Source organism: Schistocerca piceifrons, chromosome X (genome assembly GCF_021461385.2).
Source record: "Schistocerca piceifrons isolate TAMUIC-IGC-003096 chromosome X, iqSchPice1.1, whole genome shotgun sequence".
Classification (NCBI taxonomy): Eukaryota; Metazoa; Arthropoda; class Insecta; order Orthoptera; family Acrididae; genus Schistocerca; species Schistocerca piceifrons.
This window is the reverse complement of record NC_060149.1, coordinates 285,629,580-285,647,300: the sequence shown is the minus strand read 5'-3', so window position 1 is coordinate 285,647,300 and position 17,721 is coordinate 285,629,580. Positions and strand designations below refer to the sequence as shown.

At 43.6% G+C, this 17,721-nt stretch overlaps 1 protein-coding gene across 1 annotated transcript in view; it reads right to left on the bottom strand.

Annotated features, from left to right (window-relative positions):
- Positions 1-16,581, bottom strand: part of LOC124722313 — a gene marked incomplete at its 5' end in the record, with an annotated part of 130,359 nt that extends 113,778 nt beyond the window's left edge. Inside the window, one exon of the mRNA XM_047247493.1 lies at positions 16,270-16,581. Coding sequence (XP_047103449.1) covers positions 16,270-16,581 — 312 coding nt within the window. The remainder of the gene's footprint in view (positions 1-16,269) is intronic.
- Between the last annotated feature and the right edge of the window lie 1,140 nt (positions 16,582-17,721).

The following is a 17,721-nucleotide window of genomic DNA, read 5'->3' as shown; positions in this document are numbered from 1 at the left end:
CATGATGTAAGCTAACTGAAATATTCCCGTACCTCCCGGCCTTTTCCAAGTATACCAACTCTTAGAATTCTTGAACAGAGTATTCGCTGTTACTACATGAACTTTATTATAGAACTCAATTAGTCTTTCACCTCTCTCATTCCTACTACCAAGCCTATATTATTCCGTAATCCTTTCTTCTACTCCTTCACCTACAACCGCATTCCAATCCCCCTTGACTACTAGATTTTTATCTTTCTTTACATACTGAATTACACGTTTAACATCCTCATATACTTTCTCTGTATGTTCATCTTCTGCTTGCGACGTCGGCAAGTATACCTAAACTATTGATGTTGGTGTTGGTTTGCTGTCGATTCTGATGATAACAACCAGATCACTGAACTCTTCACAGTAACTCATTCTCTGCCGTACTTTTCTGTACACAACGAATCCTACTTCCGTTATATTATTTTCTGTCGCTGTTGATATTACCCTATACTCATCCAACCTGAAATCGTTGCCTTCTTTCCATTTCACTTCACTGGCGCTCACTATATCTAGATTGAACATTAGCAGTTCCCTTTTCAGATTGTCTAGCTTCTCTACCACGTACAGACTTCTGAAATTCCACGCCCCGGCTCCTAGAATGTTTATTTAATCTTTTTCTCATGGTCACCTCCCCCTTGGTAGTCACCTCCCGGAGATCCGAATGGGGGAGTACTCCTGAATCTTTTGGCAATGGAGATATCATCACGACACCTTATCAGTAGCAGGCCACATGTCCTGTGTATAAACATTATGTGTTTTTAATGCAGTGGTTTCATTTCCTTCTGCATTCTCACGCTGTTGATCGCTGCTGATTCTTCCGCCTTTTAGGGAAAGTTTCCCATCCCTACGGCAAGAGGGTTCCTTGAACGTCTGTACGCTCCTACACTCGCTTTGATAAGGCCGTTGGTAGAATAAAAGTGACTTTGGCCGCGGAATAGCCTTAGAAGTCAACAAAAAGTAAAATTCGTGAACGTGGACATCTCATCAACAAAGGTTATTGAAGTATAGACATTTCAATACTATATCTCTAAATAAATACACCCACTTCTATTATTAAATAATATTTCTAACAGCTCTTAGCTCTTTACCTGAATGGTGCAGAAACGTATCAAAACGTCCTATAGAAAATATTCGGATTTCAATGCTTCAGGCACGCAGCCTTGACGCCTGGCCTTTATGCAACCCATGCAACCATGACAACTTTCTAGCAGGTAGACTGCGTTGTTCGTCTCGCAGTACTGCGCGGCAATGATGTTTCACAACACAGTGGAACAGTCTGTGCCCGGCGATAAACTTTCTCTGAGTGGCAGATTATGCCAAGCGATTTTCTAATTTTTACAAATAGTGGCAGATTTTATTCCTAATATAATATGTCGCTCTATGCACTAATCGCACGATATCTGTTTTTCGCAACGCGCCATCATATCTGCAGGGGAAATGACTTGTGTTCGTTGTAAACGACAGATACCGCACAGAAACCACATCCGTTACCTTACAGTTATTTTGTATCATGGTTTTAGCACAAGTAAATAAATAGAGTGGCCCAAAACTTTATACATACGATAGAAGATTGTACACTGTGTACATTGAAAAAATGGAACTGATGGTTGGGAATTAATTCCAAGCAACTGCTGAAACTTTCCACTGTTAGTCTCAATGCATGCACTACAACGGTGCATAAAATGTTGGTCCACTCTTTCAAATATTAATGCTGCCAGCTGCCAGGGAGGTAGGATCCAACCAGCTAGGTCCTCTTCAATCTCTGCTGTGGTTTCATTCACCAACCGTGTCTTGCAACCCCTTAGGAAATAGAATCCAAAGGAGGTACAACCTCAGATCCACTGATGGCGCTAGCTATGGAAATGGACCTCCCCTTCCAGTCGAACAATGAGGACTATTGTTATTCAAGGACTTCAGGACATTGATATCAATGTCGAATGATGCGCTGACGAATTGAAACCATATCTTCGCGTGTGCACAAGAGGGACAATCTCCTACACCTGCGGTAGCATGTTCCGAACGAACACCAGAGAACGTGAACTATTCAACAGGGATGGCAACGAATAAGATTCTGTTAGCTAATTTTGAACAATTCAGCACACAAAATGACTGGGCATTGTTGATGTTCGTCTGATATGCGCTTATGAGCGAGTGGAGTAGTCACTGATCACACTGTAAATGATAAAATTATAAACAGTTGCAATGGATAAAGAAATTCTTTACCTAGGTTTCGACAAATATAAATTTGTCTTCTTCAGAAGGTAACCTAAGGACAATGAACATCATAGCTTACATTAGAAAAGTATGACTCTTATAAGACAAGAATAAATTTTAAGACAAGTTAGAGAACTCTTGCACCGAGCGAGGTGGCGCAGTGGTTAGCACACTGGACTCGCATTCGGGAGGACGACGGTTCAATCCCGTCTCCGGCCATCCTGATTTAGGTTTTCCGTGATTTCCCTAAATCGTTTCAGGCAAATGCCGGGATGGTTCCTTTGAAAGGGCACGGCCGATTTCCTTCCCAATCCTTCCCTAACCCGAGCTTGCGCTCCGTCTCTAATGACCTCGATGTCGACGGGACGTTAAACACTAACCACCACCACCACCAACTCTTGCATTACAGAAGTATGATAACGACGACTGGTACTTACAATTTTACATTATTAAGGACTAATGTACCATCGCCGTTCTTACAATTGTCGGCATAGACCCAATGTAGCCCTAGAATTAGGGTTTGTCACGTTAATATAAAATAGCTCATGGATCTTGCAGAGCTCACAACTGACTGAGTGTAATCGGCGAGCGTAGTTACTCTGAAAACAGGGCAGGTGGCGCTCGTGCCGAGAAACATGTGCCAATTGGCGTACAAAGGCAACGTGTAAATCAAAGAAGGAATTAAAATATTGACATTATAAATGGTTATTGTGACGGTGGAAAACACCATCATGGCAGAATGAGCTCCCATCTGCCGACCATAAAAATTATGCGAAGTTCCGTATTGACTGAAATAACTTAAGTCTGGATTTGCATTTCTCTTTTTATGATTAGGGTGTTGCTCCTACACCACGGCTCTTCGCACTCGGCATATTGTATACTTCATAGTGTATAGTGTACATTTCATAGTGTATATTTCACGCAAATTGTTGGGAGCTCATTGACGAATCTTCTCACATACGATCCAGCACAATATCATCAAATCCTACAGTGCGTAAATTTTTTTATCGAGAACCTTACGGCTTGGAAGTCGCGGTTTCTCGTAAGCTTGTGTTAAAAACAACTAAGTTCTTTCACCTATGATGTCTCCCGTTGCGAAACCTTCCTCTGTATATTCATTCTACTTTCCTTGCTCTAAAGCCTGCTTCATCATAAATTAAATGCATATTACCCCGTGCTTGCGTCGAATGATAATCCATCCTTGACAAACAATCATGAACTGCCAACAGTAGTAAGCTCCAAGCAAGAGTCATCGTGTACGACTACGTAGCGTTTTTCTAAACAGCGTCACCAACGCCAATGCGGCAGGTAGTTGTTTATTATGAAATAATGGTTCAAATGGCTCTGAGCACTATGGGACAACATCTATGGTCATCAGTCCCCTAGAACTTAGAACTACTTAAACCTAACTAGCATAAGGACATTACACAACACCCATTTATTACGAAATAGAAACAATATACAAACGCATGCGTTACACGTATTACCCATTCAAGGCCTCGCAAAGTTTGATATTTTCACTTCCGACAGTTGGTTGCTCATCCCAAAACACTCAGTTTACGATCTTATACCGCCTGTTTAGTTCAATCTTAAAGCTTTACAACTATCCTGTTACTGAAAGACTTGCACAGTTCAGAGCTGTCAAAGAATCTCTTCCTGTAGTGACAAACTACTGACACGTGCAGCTAACAATTACTGCACCAAGAAGTAGGAATTGGAAGTTATTTTGTTACAAAACTTCTCTTTAGCTCGGTTTCATTTTTTAAAGAAAGTGTGTTTGTGTCATTTATTCACAAAAGCTTTGAATGCCCAGAAGAATTTTATAATTGTGCTCTCGAATGACATCGTATTAGTGTTGTCATGATGCAGCATATTTCTGTCACCTCTCTGCTAAAAGATGAAACTAAACCAGCTGTTATCAAATTTTAAAGTGGGGTCGGCTAAACAGTATTACCCACTGTACTCAGACTCAGTCTTTTGAGAGGGAAGTTGTTGTTGTTGTTGTTGTGGTCTTCAGTCCTGAGACTGGTTTGATGCAGCTCTCCATGCTACTCTATCCTGTGCAAGCTTCTTCATCTCCCAGTACCTACTGCAACCTACATTCTTCTGAATCTGCTTAGTGTATTCATCTCTTGGTCTCCCCCTATGATTTTTACCCTCCACGCTGCCCTCCAATACTAAATTGGTGATCCCTTGATGCCTCAGAACATGTCCTACCAACCGATCCCTTCTTCTAGTCAAGTTGTGCCACAAACTTCTCTTCTCCCCAATCCTATTCAATACTTCCTCATTAGTTATGTGATCTACCCATCTAATCTTCAGCATTCTTCTGTAGCACCACATTTCAAAAGCTTCTATTCTCTTCTTGTCCAAACTATTTACCGTCCATGTTTCACTTCCATACATGGCTACACTCCATACAAATACTTTCAGAAATAACTTCCTGACACTTAAATCTATACTCGATGTTAACAAATTTCTCTTCTTCAGAAACGCTTTCCTTGCCATTGCCAGTCTGCATTTTATATCCTCTCTACTTCGTCCATCATCAGTTATTTTGCTCCCCAAATAGCAAAACTCCTTTACTACTTTAAGTGTCTCATTTCCTAATCTAATACCCTCAGCATCACCCGACTTAACTCGACTACATTCCATTATCCTCGTTTTGCTTTTGTTGATGTTCATCTTATATCCTCCCTTCAAGACACCATCCATTCCGTTCAACTGCTCTTCCAAGTCCTTTGCTGTCTCTGACAGAATTACAATGTCATCGGCGAACCTCAAAGTTTTTATTTCTTCTCCATGGATTTTAATACCTACTCCAAATTTTTCTTTGGTTTCCTTTACTGCTTGCTCAATATACAGATTGAATAACATCGGGGAGAGGCTACAACCCTGTCTTACTCCCTTCCCAACCACTGCTTCCCTTTCATGTCCCTCAACTCTTATAACTGCCATCTGGTTTCTGTACAAGTTGTAAATAGCCTTTCGCTCCCTGTATTTTACCCCTGCCAACTTTAGCATTTGAAAGAGAAGAGGGAAGTTAAGAAACGCTATACGCAACAAACTGCGCTGATTCGTTGTGCGGCTGGGCTACCAAATGAAAACTGGAAGATGCAGTGCAGAGAATCAATGTCTAATTTGTTTCAGTGATCCGATTAGAGAAAATTTTAAACAAGAAATTGCCGCTGCTGAGTTACAGAGTGAGTCATTATGGATTTCAGGGTACAACGCACTTATGGCTTCGAACGAGTATAACTGAGACGAAGCTGGGAAAACTCGCACACAGGGTGACCTTGGCATCGAGGAATTGCTGTGGTTATTGCAAGAAATCCTTATACCAAGCATTTAATCTTAATTGAGCGCGTCTGGCTACGATCCGTATTTGTACTGCTACCCATTAGTGGTAGTGAAGAAGATCATTCTTTCAATTAAACAGTGACAGAATCATATTTGGTCCAATTAACATTTACGTTCAATAACATACACACAGGGATCAGTGCGCTCGCCATTCACTCGTTACCAGTGTGCTGCAGGATATGCACCTTTTTGTATGTGTGCTACTGATCGACGACTAACTTGATAAGTGAGAAATGTTAGCCATTGAACATCAAACAGATTTTGAATATTACATGAAACGTAGGTGAAAAACCTCAGTGATCTCCTGTCAATACTCTGGCAGTTTGACTAGCTGGGACTTACAGTTCAAATTATACGGCTTAAATACCTTTTTGTACACTGGCAGCTAACAAAATAATCCTGAAGGAAGGAAAACTGTGATCTACGGCTCCGTCGATGTTGGTGTTATTTCTGGCCGAAGAAAAGTTCAGCCTGGCCAAGGATGAGGCAAGGCGAAATTGATCAGCATTGAAGGTTTTATGTTAAATGTGTCTAAGGAATTTTCTAACGAGCCAGGAATCTCAGTTTCATAACCTTGAGCACAATAGTATGAAGTAACAGTAACCTCACTTTCCTGTAGCTTCGCAATTTCCCTCAGGAGGCTGGATGAACTTGGTTTAAGACTTTCCGCTAAGGAAAAGTAACAGATAGTAGCGCAGACGCAACATGAGTTCTGAAGTTTTACGTTCACAGTGCATTTTACAGGACGTCGTCTGCTGAGTTATAACCCAGCATAACGTTTCCTAATCTTATCTTCGGGAAATACTTGTGGCGGAGGTCGATACTTAGCCGAGAACGATCTGTTTCTCTTTGAAGGCAGAAGGTTTCGTTTAGTAGTTTCAGACTTCCTTTTGTAAAGCCTTGTTGCGTTTGTTTTTGTGTGAACCCGTTAGATACTTTCTATTGTTTCTTCGGCAGACAATATTGATCAAGAGGTGACTTCTGTACGGAAACTTTCAATGAGGAGTACGGTATGAGTAGATATCAACCATGCTTTGTAATCCGAATCCATTCGAACATGTCATAGTGCAAAATTTACAATTTTAATGTATCATTACTCTTGGATTCATTTCTCCAAACTTCGTAGAAGCTTCCATGGATACGTTCCAAGTCTAGTACACTTTATATAAGCGAGATATGGAAGAATAATAAACTCAGACCTCAAATTCTTCCGCCGACTAACTTAATTCAAGAGTGCACTGTTTCTTCTATCTTTGATTTCAGGATATAATTGTGTGTTCATCAGAGGTAGAACAGTTAAAACTATATCTCTGCTTTCATCAGATTTCAAGGCTGTTGTTATTGGGCTAGTTGGTCAGTATCCGTGTGACAGCCGCTTGGATATTTCTCGCCGGGATTCAAACCAGATATCTACTGACCGAGCGTCAACTCACAAAACAAAGAAATAATCTCTTCACCGATGAACTGTATTTGAAAAGGTTTACCAGTCTACGTCATATTAGCGTTAGTGGAAACAGCGCCATCGAAGTGAGGTAAGCATTACGATGATGATTTGGCCACAGGCAGACAGAGCGAATGCCGACTTGAAAGTCGTTATCGGAATCTGGAATACTGTGAAATAGCCAGGTACGTCGTACTAACGCATACGGCAAAATAAATAGCTGATAGTGAATTCAGTGGACTCCATAGGAGGACTTGATATACATGTGTTAGCTTCCAAAGCATCGACAATACCCTAAAATATAGCCAGAAAGGTAATGGAAACGACCTGTTTTGTTGCGAAAGCAGTGAGTTACATTTACTTCAGTCACGTGGAAATAACATTAAAGTAAATTAAAATTTCGATTGGAAACAAATTTCAAACGTGCAAGAGGCCTATGCCATATATATGAGCAGACCATAGCTAATAGCCACTAGAAGGTCGAAAAGCAACGCCGTTGGCTGGTGGATAGTACACTACTGGCCATTAAAATTGCTACACCAAGAAGAAATGCAGATGATAAACGGGTATTCATTGGACAAATATATTATACTAGAACTGACATGCGATTACATTTTCACGCAATTCTGGTGCATAGATCCTGAGAAATCAGTACCCAGAAAAACCACCTCTGGCCGTAATAACGGCCTTGATACGCCTGGGCATTGAGTCAAACAGAGCTTGGCTGGCGTGTACAGGTATAGCTGCCCATGCAGCTTCAACACGGTACTACAGGTCATCAAGAGTAGTGACTGGCGTATTGTGACGAGCCAGTTGCTCGGCCACCATTGACCAGACGTTTTCAATTGGTGAGAGATCTGGAGAATGTGCTGGCCAGGGCAGCAGTCGAACATTTTCTGTATCCAGAAAGGCCCGTACACGATCTGCAACATGCGGTCGTGCATTATCCTGCTGAAATGTAGGGCTTCGCAGGGATCGAATTAAGGGTAGAGCCACGGGTCGTAACACATCTGAAATGTAACGTCCACTGTTCAAAGTGCTGTCAATGCGAATAAGAGGTGACCGAGACGTGAAACCAATAGCACCCCATACCATCACGCCGGGTGATACAAACACGGATGCGACCATCATGATGCTGTAAATATAACCTGGATTCGTCCGAAAAAATGACGTTTTGCCATTCGTGACCCAGGTTCGTCGTTGAGTACACCATCGTAGGCGCTCCTGTCTGTGATGCAGCGTCAAGGGTAACCGCAGCCACGGTCTCCGAGCTGATAGCCCATGCGCTGCAAACGTCGTCGAACTGTTCGTGCAGATGGTTGTTGTCTTGCAAACGTCCCGATCTGTTGACTCAGGGATCGAGACGTGGCTGCACGATCCGTTACAGCCATGCGGATAAGATGCCTATCATCTAGACTGCTAGAGATACGAGGCCGTTGGGATCCAGCACAGCGTTCCGTATTACCCTCCTCAACCCACCGATTCCATATTCTGCTAACAGTCATTGGATCTCGACCAACGCGAGCAGTAATGTCGCGATACGATAAATCGCAATCGCGATAGGCTACAATCACACCTTTATCAAAGTCGGAAACGTGATGGTACGCATTTCTCCTCCTTACACGAGGCATCACAACAACTTTTCACCAGGCAACGCCGGTCAGCTGCTGCTTGTGTATGAGAATTTAAAAAAAAAAAGTTCAAATGTGTGTGAAATCTTATGGGATTTAACTGCTAAGGTCATCAGTCCCTAAGCTTACAGACTACTTAACCTAAATTATCCTAAGGACAAAAACACACACCCATGCCCGAGGGAGGACTCGAACCTCTGCCGGGACCAGCCGCACTATGAGAAATCGGTTGGAAACTTTCCTCATATCAGCACGTTGTAGGTGTCGCCACCGGCGCCAACCTTGTGTGAATGCTCTGAAAAGCTAATCATTTGCATATCTCAGCATCTTCTTCCTGTCGGTTAAATTTCGCGTCTGTAGCACGCCATCTTCGTGGTGTAGCAATTTTAATGGCCAGTAGTATATACAATTATCTTCGTGAGTATTTTCGATATCGACATAAAAAACTTTGCATTATTGAGACACTGTGTGGACTAAACTGTCACCGGAAAACACAGAAATATATGCCATATATGGCACGTCAGCGTAAGATCGCAGCTAAATTCCTTTCCATCCTTCTCCATTCCGACTTCGTGTTGCGGACGCCTTATTGTCAATGGGACTTTAAACCCTAAACTTCTTTCCATCCGTCTTTCACTCGCTGGAAGCTTCAGTGCATGGAAATAAAGCAATTTCAGACAAAACTTTATTTAACATTTTAGTCTTATTTTGATGCATGGATTACACCCACGAAATGTGTACAGTTACTTTTGAATCACCCTGTAAATTATCTTGCTTAAGCGCACCTCGAACCAGCGCAGCACCTGCTCTGGTTAGAGACGACGTATCAGTGTCTGTTTTGTCCACACACACCCTTAGCTGAGTGGCCAGCGCGTCTGAGTGCCATGCAACGTGCCCTCGTTCGTTTCCCTGCCGGGTCGGAGATTTTATCCACTCGGAAGCTGGCTGTTGTGTCGTCCTTTTCATCATTCCATCATCATCGACACGCGAGTCGTCCAGTGTGGCGTCAGCTCCCGGCCATCAATCCCATACGATCATTTCATTATTCATTATTCACCGGACCGTGCGTCGTCGGCTTTGACAGGTTGCACTGCTTGCTCGGCTACCTAATGATGCATTCCCACCTGGCTAGACGAATGTGGTGTCGTGCCCAACGTAAGTACTCATAGAAGCACTAAAGTAGTGCTAAGTTCGCGTACAAGTCGCAATTAAATCCATATGTTCATGCGAGGAACCCATGGCGCACACTTAAACTCTGCCAATATTGTGGAAAGAGAACGCCATTGCGACGTTAGTATTCTCGTCAAAGGTGGGTCGTGTTAGTATCACTACATTTGTTTTTTCTAGGATGCTGTAAACTCTGATGTCTGTAGGTATGACAGCCTGCGAAGGGATGCGTCCCTTTTCCGTTGCTTTTACAGAGTTGTTTTACAATCGATGGCTGATAATGTCCGACCACCCAGAGCTGGTCTAGTGAACGAGCGTTTCAGACAAGTGAACATCACGTGTCTAGAGTGACCAGTTCGTTTCCTGGATTTGCATGTGAACTTAGAGGGCGTAAGAATGTAGCCCTATCACCATCACCATGGATGATTAACGACCTCCAATGGATGCTTATCAAGCAATAGAAGATTTTCCCAAAAACTTGATGGATGGCCTGAACCGTTGCATGTGGACCCGTTGTGCATCCCGGATACCCACGCAACGACATAAACAGAAGCGCCAAGGAAAGTGGTATAGGCATGCGTATTCAAATCGTATTCAAATACGGCAACGCTTAAATAAAGTAACAAGTGCCTGGCGCAGTTATTAGATCGGCTACAATGGCTGGTTATCACAATTTAAGTGAGTTTGTACATAGTGTCACAGTTGGGGCAGGAGCGATGTGCCACAACAGCTCCGACGTACTGATGAAGTGGGGATTTTCCCGCACGACCATTTCACGAGTGTACCGTGAATATCAGGAATACGGCAAACCATCAAATCTCAGACATCGCTAAGGCTGGAAAAAGATCCTGCAATGACGGGACCAACGACGACTGAAGAGAATCGTTCAACGTGACAGAAGTGCATCCCTTCCGCAAACTGCTGCAAATTTCAATGCTGGGCCATCAACAAGTGTCAGCCTGCGAACCCTTCAACTAAACGTCATCGATATGGGCTTTCCGAGCCGAAGGCCCATTCGTGTACCCCTGATGATTGCACGACACAAAGCTTTACGCCTCGCCTGGGCCCGCCAACACCGACATTGGACTGTTGATGACTGGAAACATGTTGCCTGGTCGGACGAGTCTCATTTCAAATTGTATCGATGGAATGGATGTGTACGGGTATGAAGACAACGCCATGAATCCATAGACCCTGCATGTCAGCAGGGGACTTTTCAAGCTGTAATGGTGTGGGGCTTGTGACGTTGGAGTGATGTGGGACCCCTGATACGTCTATATACGACTCTGACAGTTGATACGTACATAGGCATCCTGTCTAATCACTTGCATCCATTCATGTCCATTGTACAGTCCGAAGGACTTGGACAATTCCAGCGGAACAATGCGACACCCCACACGTCCAGAATTGCCATAGAGTGGCTCCAGGAACACTCTTCTAAGTTTAACACTTCCGCTGCCCACCAAAATCCCCAGACATTAACGTTGTTGAGTATATCTGGGATGCCTTACAACGTGCTGTTCAGAAGAGATCTCCACCATTTCGTACTCTTACGGACCTATGGATAGCCCTGCTGGATTCATGGTATCAATTCCCTCCAGCACTATTTCAGACATTAGTCGAGTCCATGCCATGTCGTGTTGTGGCACTTCTGCGTGCTCGCGGGGACCCTACACGATATTAGGCAGTGTACCAATTTCTTTGGCTCTTCAATGAAATATCACATAGTGACGCTGAGCATTATATCAGTGTATTTAATGAGAATAAGCTGCATAACCTACATAACGTTTGTATGATCATCTAGTGATTGCATACAGTGATGTGTCACAACACGGTAAAGTCATAGGATTGTCTTCCCACAAAAGATACAGCGAATAAACGATACAATGTACTTAAGACATCAAACTTTAGATTTCAAATGAAAGATTAAGGACAAAGTTGGCATGCACCAGTGAATCCACACTAGCACTGTAGCTAAGTTTGCTTCATACCACATAATATAAATAAAATAATACGCGCTGACAGAACGAAATCAGTGTAAAGGATACATGAGCTTTTGAGAGCCCCATGCAGTTTCTGACAAAGTACAGCAGCTCAACGTGGAAACTCTTCAGCAAGTGAACAGAGACGCATGGCTACTTAATGAGCTTTACTGTATCCAAGAATGCCAACAGTTACAAGATGATTTTCGCATGGAGGGCTGGTTATAGCTGGATTCTACTCTCTGTATGTCCCATAAGTGTTTCGATTTCTTCGTATGACGCAACAACTGGGGTTAAAACATTCTTCCAAATTTCCTAGAATGCCCATACCCAAGTCTGGACCTGATGTCTTCAGGGCAGGTGTATCGAGTGTGGTTACTCGGTAGTTTCAAGACGATACCAGTTTTAGCGAATGGTAGTGGGATACAGTGAAATACTAAGGACGTGTCCCTCTTCTCTACTCAGCGTAGTGTATCAAGTGTTTATCGACGCTGTTTGCATGACTAGCTAGTGCAATGTAGTGTTTTTGTGAAGTTTTCACGTGGATGGTTGTGGAAATAAAAGTCTACATCCGTAGCTGAGTGGTCAGCGCAGCTGACTGCAATGCGGGTGGATCTGAGTTCTGTTCCAGGTACTACCAGTGAGTTTACCTTCGTGAGAAGATTGGTACAGGGTGCACTTAGTCGACTGAAGAACTACTCGACCGATTAGCAGAGGTTTCTGGGTCTAGAAACCTGACAACAGCCGAGAGAGCAGTGTGCTGACCACATGTTACTCCACACCGCAACTGATGACACCACTGGTAGAAGGTAACACGGCGCTCGTTCAACACGGATTGACTTAACTTGGGCCAGAACGTAGACTTTACCTTTATCGACATAAAACGAACGAAGTGGCTCTGTATCCACAGGGCCATTACGCAGTCTACTATTTTCGAATCAAGAACTTATATACTATTGACCGATCACCTTCAACAGCGACATAAGTCCTTGCTCCATGATACGGTATTGTGGGGTTTAGAATTTTACGCAGAACACTGCTGAAAGAGCTGATGAGTGGGAACTTTACGTTATCACATAGCCTTTACTTGTAGTGAAAATACTGATTATGAACTTCTGTAGCACCAGTATGGGGAAAGTGAGTGAGCCAGTGTAGGAAAGAAGGGCTCCCAAATCGCTCTGAGCACTATGGGACGTAACATCTATGGTCATCAGTCCCCTAGAACTTAGAACTACTTAAACCTAACTAACCTAAGGACATCACACAACACCCAGTCATCACGAGGCAGAGAAAATCCCTGACGCCGCCGGGAATCGAACCCGGGTACCCGGGCGTGGGAAGCGAGAACGCTACCGCACGACCACGAGCTGCGCACAGAAGGGCTCTCACAGGAAACGTAAATAATATTAACGGTTAACGCCTCGTTGTCCGTTAGATCATTACAGATGGAACACATGTTTGGACTCAGATAGAAAAGGAAATTTGCCGTGTCCTTACTTAAGAAAATACCCTGGAGTTCCATATAAGTGATTTAGGGAACAAGTGAATAACTAAATCTGGATGGCTGACTTGGATCTGAAACTCGATTTTCTCGAATTCGAATGTAGCGCCTTAACTACTATCACGTTAGAAGAGCTCCTGTGGAGATACGTTAACATCAGATGTCTGGGAGACAGTCAAACGCAGATTTCCCACTTTTAATGACTGTTGCCTTAGGAATGAGGTATCAGAAACATCTAAGGGAAACTTAACGTTCATTCTCTGTTCGTGAGACAGGAAAAATAAAATATAACGTATAAGGGTAGACTGAATCATGTAGATCAGTGTTTTCCAACCTTATTGAATACGCGAGCCCTTTCCAAGTAAAAATATTCTAGTGACCCCCAGAACCATAATAAAAGTATGTCAGCGATTTCACGTAGATCAGTGTTTTCCAACCTTATTGAATACGCGAGCCCTTTCCAAGTAAAAATATTCTGGTGACCCCCAGAACCATAATAAAAGTATGTCAGCGATTTCAAAGGCAACGAATTTAATTTTCTTTATATTGATACTATACTGATCGAGAAATCAAGTGCAATGTGAAAAGAGATCGCAGTGCTCTGCGGGCAGAGATATAATTATATTCTTTGCCATGGTAGAGGTGTGGGGGTGAGAACGGGTCAGCGGGGCATAGTCGCGCGTTTTCGGTCACTACAATCAGATGTCCGAAAACGTCAACAAGTACGGGGACGTGATTACTATCTTCGCGCTTCGCTCTGAGCGAGCATAAAATGGACAAGTTTCTTAAAAGATCTATGCAACCCTCCATGTCTGGTACAAGTAGCAGTGGCGGAAGCGAATCAAAATCGAAAAAAAATTGACTTTATGACGACAGTTATCTTGACACTGCTTTCTCCTGCTATCGCGACCCCTGAGCAAAGGCTTTGCGACCCCCCAGGGGGTCGCGACCCACGAGTTGAAAAACACTGGTGTAGATCCACGATACATTAATAAAATATTCTCGGGTTCAAGTGGTCAACTGCCCACGAGCTTTCAACAGAGAGCTCCTCTGGCATTGTCAAGTGGTTGACTGTTGTCTGAATGCCGCTGCCGTGCTTATTATAGCAGCGCCGCCGTCAGTGACGTCACTGGTGCCAGTCCCGCGGCATATATGGCAAGGTTTTGGTGGCGTGACCGCCGCGCCCGCTTCACCGAGAATACTTTATTAATGGATATCACCGCAAAAGCCTGATTCGTACATCCATGATACATGTTTGTATGGTTCAAATGGAAGACAATTTCTTCAAAAGACAGGCGGTCGCATTACAACGCTGCTCAGAGACATGCCATGAACACGAATATTACGCCTAGAGTGCTCACTGCATTTACAAAAATCTAATAGTCCTAACTGAGTGGAATAATACATGGGATTAGAATTTTTACTTTCTGCCTATGGCTAGCCCCAATTGAGAATTACGAGTATCTACACCCACACGACATATACCCAGCCGCTTCATGACTTACGCCCAGGCACAGTTTTGTTAGATATCAAGGAACAAGTTAGTTCCTGGTTATAAGTGTGAATAAAATGCGAGCAACGTCACAGGAGACTGCTGCTTCTAATTCGATCAATAATAATAAGTGTTATCGAATGCTATTCGGTGACCCTGCCATAGTCTGGATAGTAGTGCTCATTTCAGTAACTGAACTAGTCCTTGCCTGTTTCACTGGGTTGGGGCAATTGATTACACAGTGGCAAACATGCAGAAAGACCAAACGACTGAGCAGATCGTCAACGGCGTAAATTTACTGAGATGGAAGAAATAATTACTGGCATCATGATAATGATTTTATGTACTGAAAATGCGGAAACAATTGTGTGCATCCACTATGGTTAAACATCATATTGTAAGAAAAAATAATGCAAGTTACACACTGATTATGGCTCATATCTGAGCTTTTATTTTACTCATTTCAGTTGAGATAGTTAGGCATTGTTAGTGAGAAATAAACTACAATTTGAATGTTCCAAGTTTTGTGAAACAACACTGAGTGTGAATTGGCCTCTAACGCTCTTTTGTCGTCTATTAATAATTGGTGAGAATAAAAATCATGAAGGAGTAACGAGATACGGTTCCTTGGAGTTAAATGTTAACAATAAGAATGATTATAAAAAGTTATGATACAGCGATCGTTATACTGTAGTTTGCCTTAAAGCCATAAATGATCATCATACGGCATCATGTTTCATTTATGAAACATTCATGCATGTCTTGGGTAAAAAGAAAGAAAAATGTTTTGTTCATGGTAACCTGATTTGGGAACAGAAGGCACATAACGAAATTCGTTTTGAAAAGCAATAACTTAAGATTGCAAATTTTCGTGATAATGTCTAATTGTGCTCGACATTGTGCTGAGATAAAACGAAAGAAATTCAACGACTTTTTCCGCTCTCGTTAATGCCGTCAACTATGTTGCGAAAACTTATGTCAGAAGTTGTACCTTTGAACACTTGTTACACCAACGAAAAGGGGTCAAAGGAAGAAAACAAAAAGGTCGAGGGAAAAAATTCTCAGTCGCTAAGACACTAGATTCGAATTCGGGGCTAGCGGTGGGCAAATTATAATCTGCATACTGATTTAGAATCCCAGTGGTTTCCTTGGATCACCAAAGACAAATGCAACAAAGATTCCTTCAAAAATACCATAGCACGTTCCAGAAATCACACCTGCGTTATTGCGCTACAGGTCCGTTCCTAAAGAGCCCAATACTTACAAAGATAAAGTTATCATATACGTTCTTTTTTTACACTCGTAACTCATCGTAAAAAAAAAAGGTCAAAATTTCAAACTGCAAGTTCTGATAGAATCACCCTAGATTTGCAAATAAACATGGAAACTTCCAAAAACTACCGAAATCAAAAGAATAATTGCAGATGGAGAAAAACTGGGGAATTGCTTACCTTCTTGTAGAAGCGCGCGCCCGTGACCTTGTGGAAGCCCTTCTTGTAGACAGCCTGGTAGTCCTCCGGCTCGGAGAATTTGAAGAGGATGCCGGTGGCGGTCTTGGTGAGAGAGAAGAGGCCCTTGAAGTTCATCTTCTCGCAGATGCTGCTGGCCTTTTCGATGCTGAGCTCGTGGCTGGGGGTGAGGAGGAAGGCGCCCTTGGCCAGGAAGTGCTCCGAGTCGGACAGCTCGGAGTCGGAGGCGTCGCGGTCGGAGGCGGCCAGGTCGGCTGCCCAGTGGTGGTGCCGGCCGCGGCCGCCGCCCCCGCGCCCGCCGCCCACGCCGCCCCCGCCGGCGCCGGCGCCACCGTCGTCGTGCCGGCCGTCCGCGCCGTCCGCTCCCGCTGCTGACATGGTCGCTCCTGCGGCCGCGCCGCTCGCGCCCCCCTTTATGCGGCGCGCGCCCATTGTGTGCAGATGCGCAGATGGCGCTGCTCGCTGCCCGCGACGGGCCGACGCCCACGCCCGACGCCCGACGCCCACGCTCGCTAATCGCTTCAGCCGCCTTCCCCTTTCCCTGTCTCTGGAGGACGGCCCTAATCCGTTTCTCTTGAAACTCCGTGAGTCGAAAAAAATTGGCAGCGAATACCTGCCCTTCGTCAGTCTCCTGGATGGCTTGATGCGACCTGCCCCGGCTGCTTCTCTTGTGCCAGTCTCTTCACCTCAGGTTAGTACTTACACTAGCAGTCCTCAATCATTCGTTGACTATACATGATGTCCAAGAAGGAACGGTCGATATTCAGGAATACGACAGGAAGGATTATTCAAAGCAAAAAGTTCTAATAAACATGGACGCTAAAATGCATACCATAACAGCTATGACCAGTACTTCATCTCTGGTTCTGTGAAACAAATCTCTTCTATTGCAAGCTCTTTGTTTTGTATATTTTGGGAGGAGGTATTATTCACTAAAACAAGAAAAATTGTCCAGTAAACATGGGCTCTAAAATACATACCTTAAGAGCAATGACCACTTGTCTACTAGAAGAGGCGAGTTTTACAGTAGCAAAGATGAACAAGTGCTCGTAGCTCTCAAGGTATGCACTTTAGGGGCCATGTTTACTAGACCTTTTTTCTTGTTTTGGTCAATTTTACCACATCTCATAAATAGAAAGAAAGGAACTTTCAGTAGAAGAGATTTGTTTCACAGTACCGAAGATACGGAAGTGCTCATAGCTCTTTAAAAAAATGGTTCAAATGGCTCTGAGCACTATGGGACTTAACTTCTGAGGTCATCAGTCCCCTAGAACTTAGAACTACTGAAACCTAAGTAACGTAAGGACATCACACACATCTATGCCCGAGGCAGGACTCGAACCTGCGACTGTAGCGGTCACGCGGTTCCAGACTGTAGCGCCTAGAACTGTTCGGCCACCCCGGTCGGCCATAGCTCTTAAGATATGTATTTTA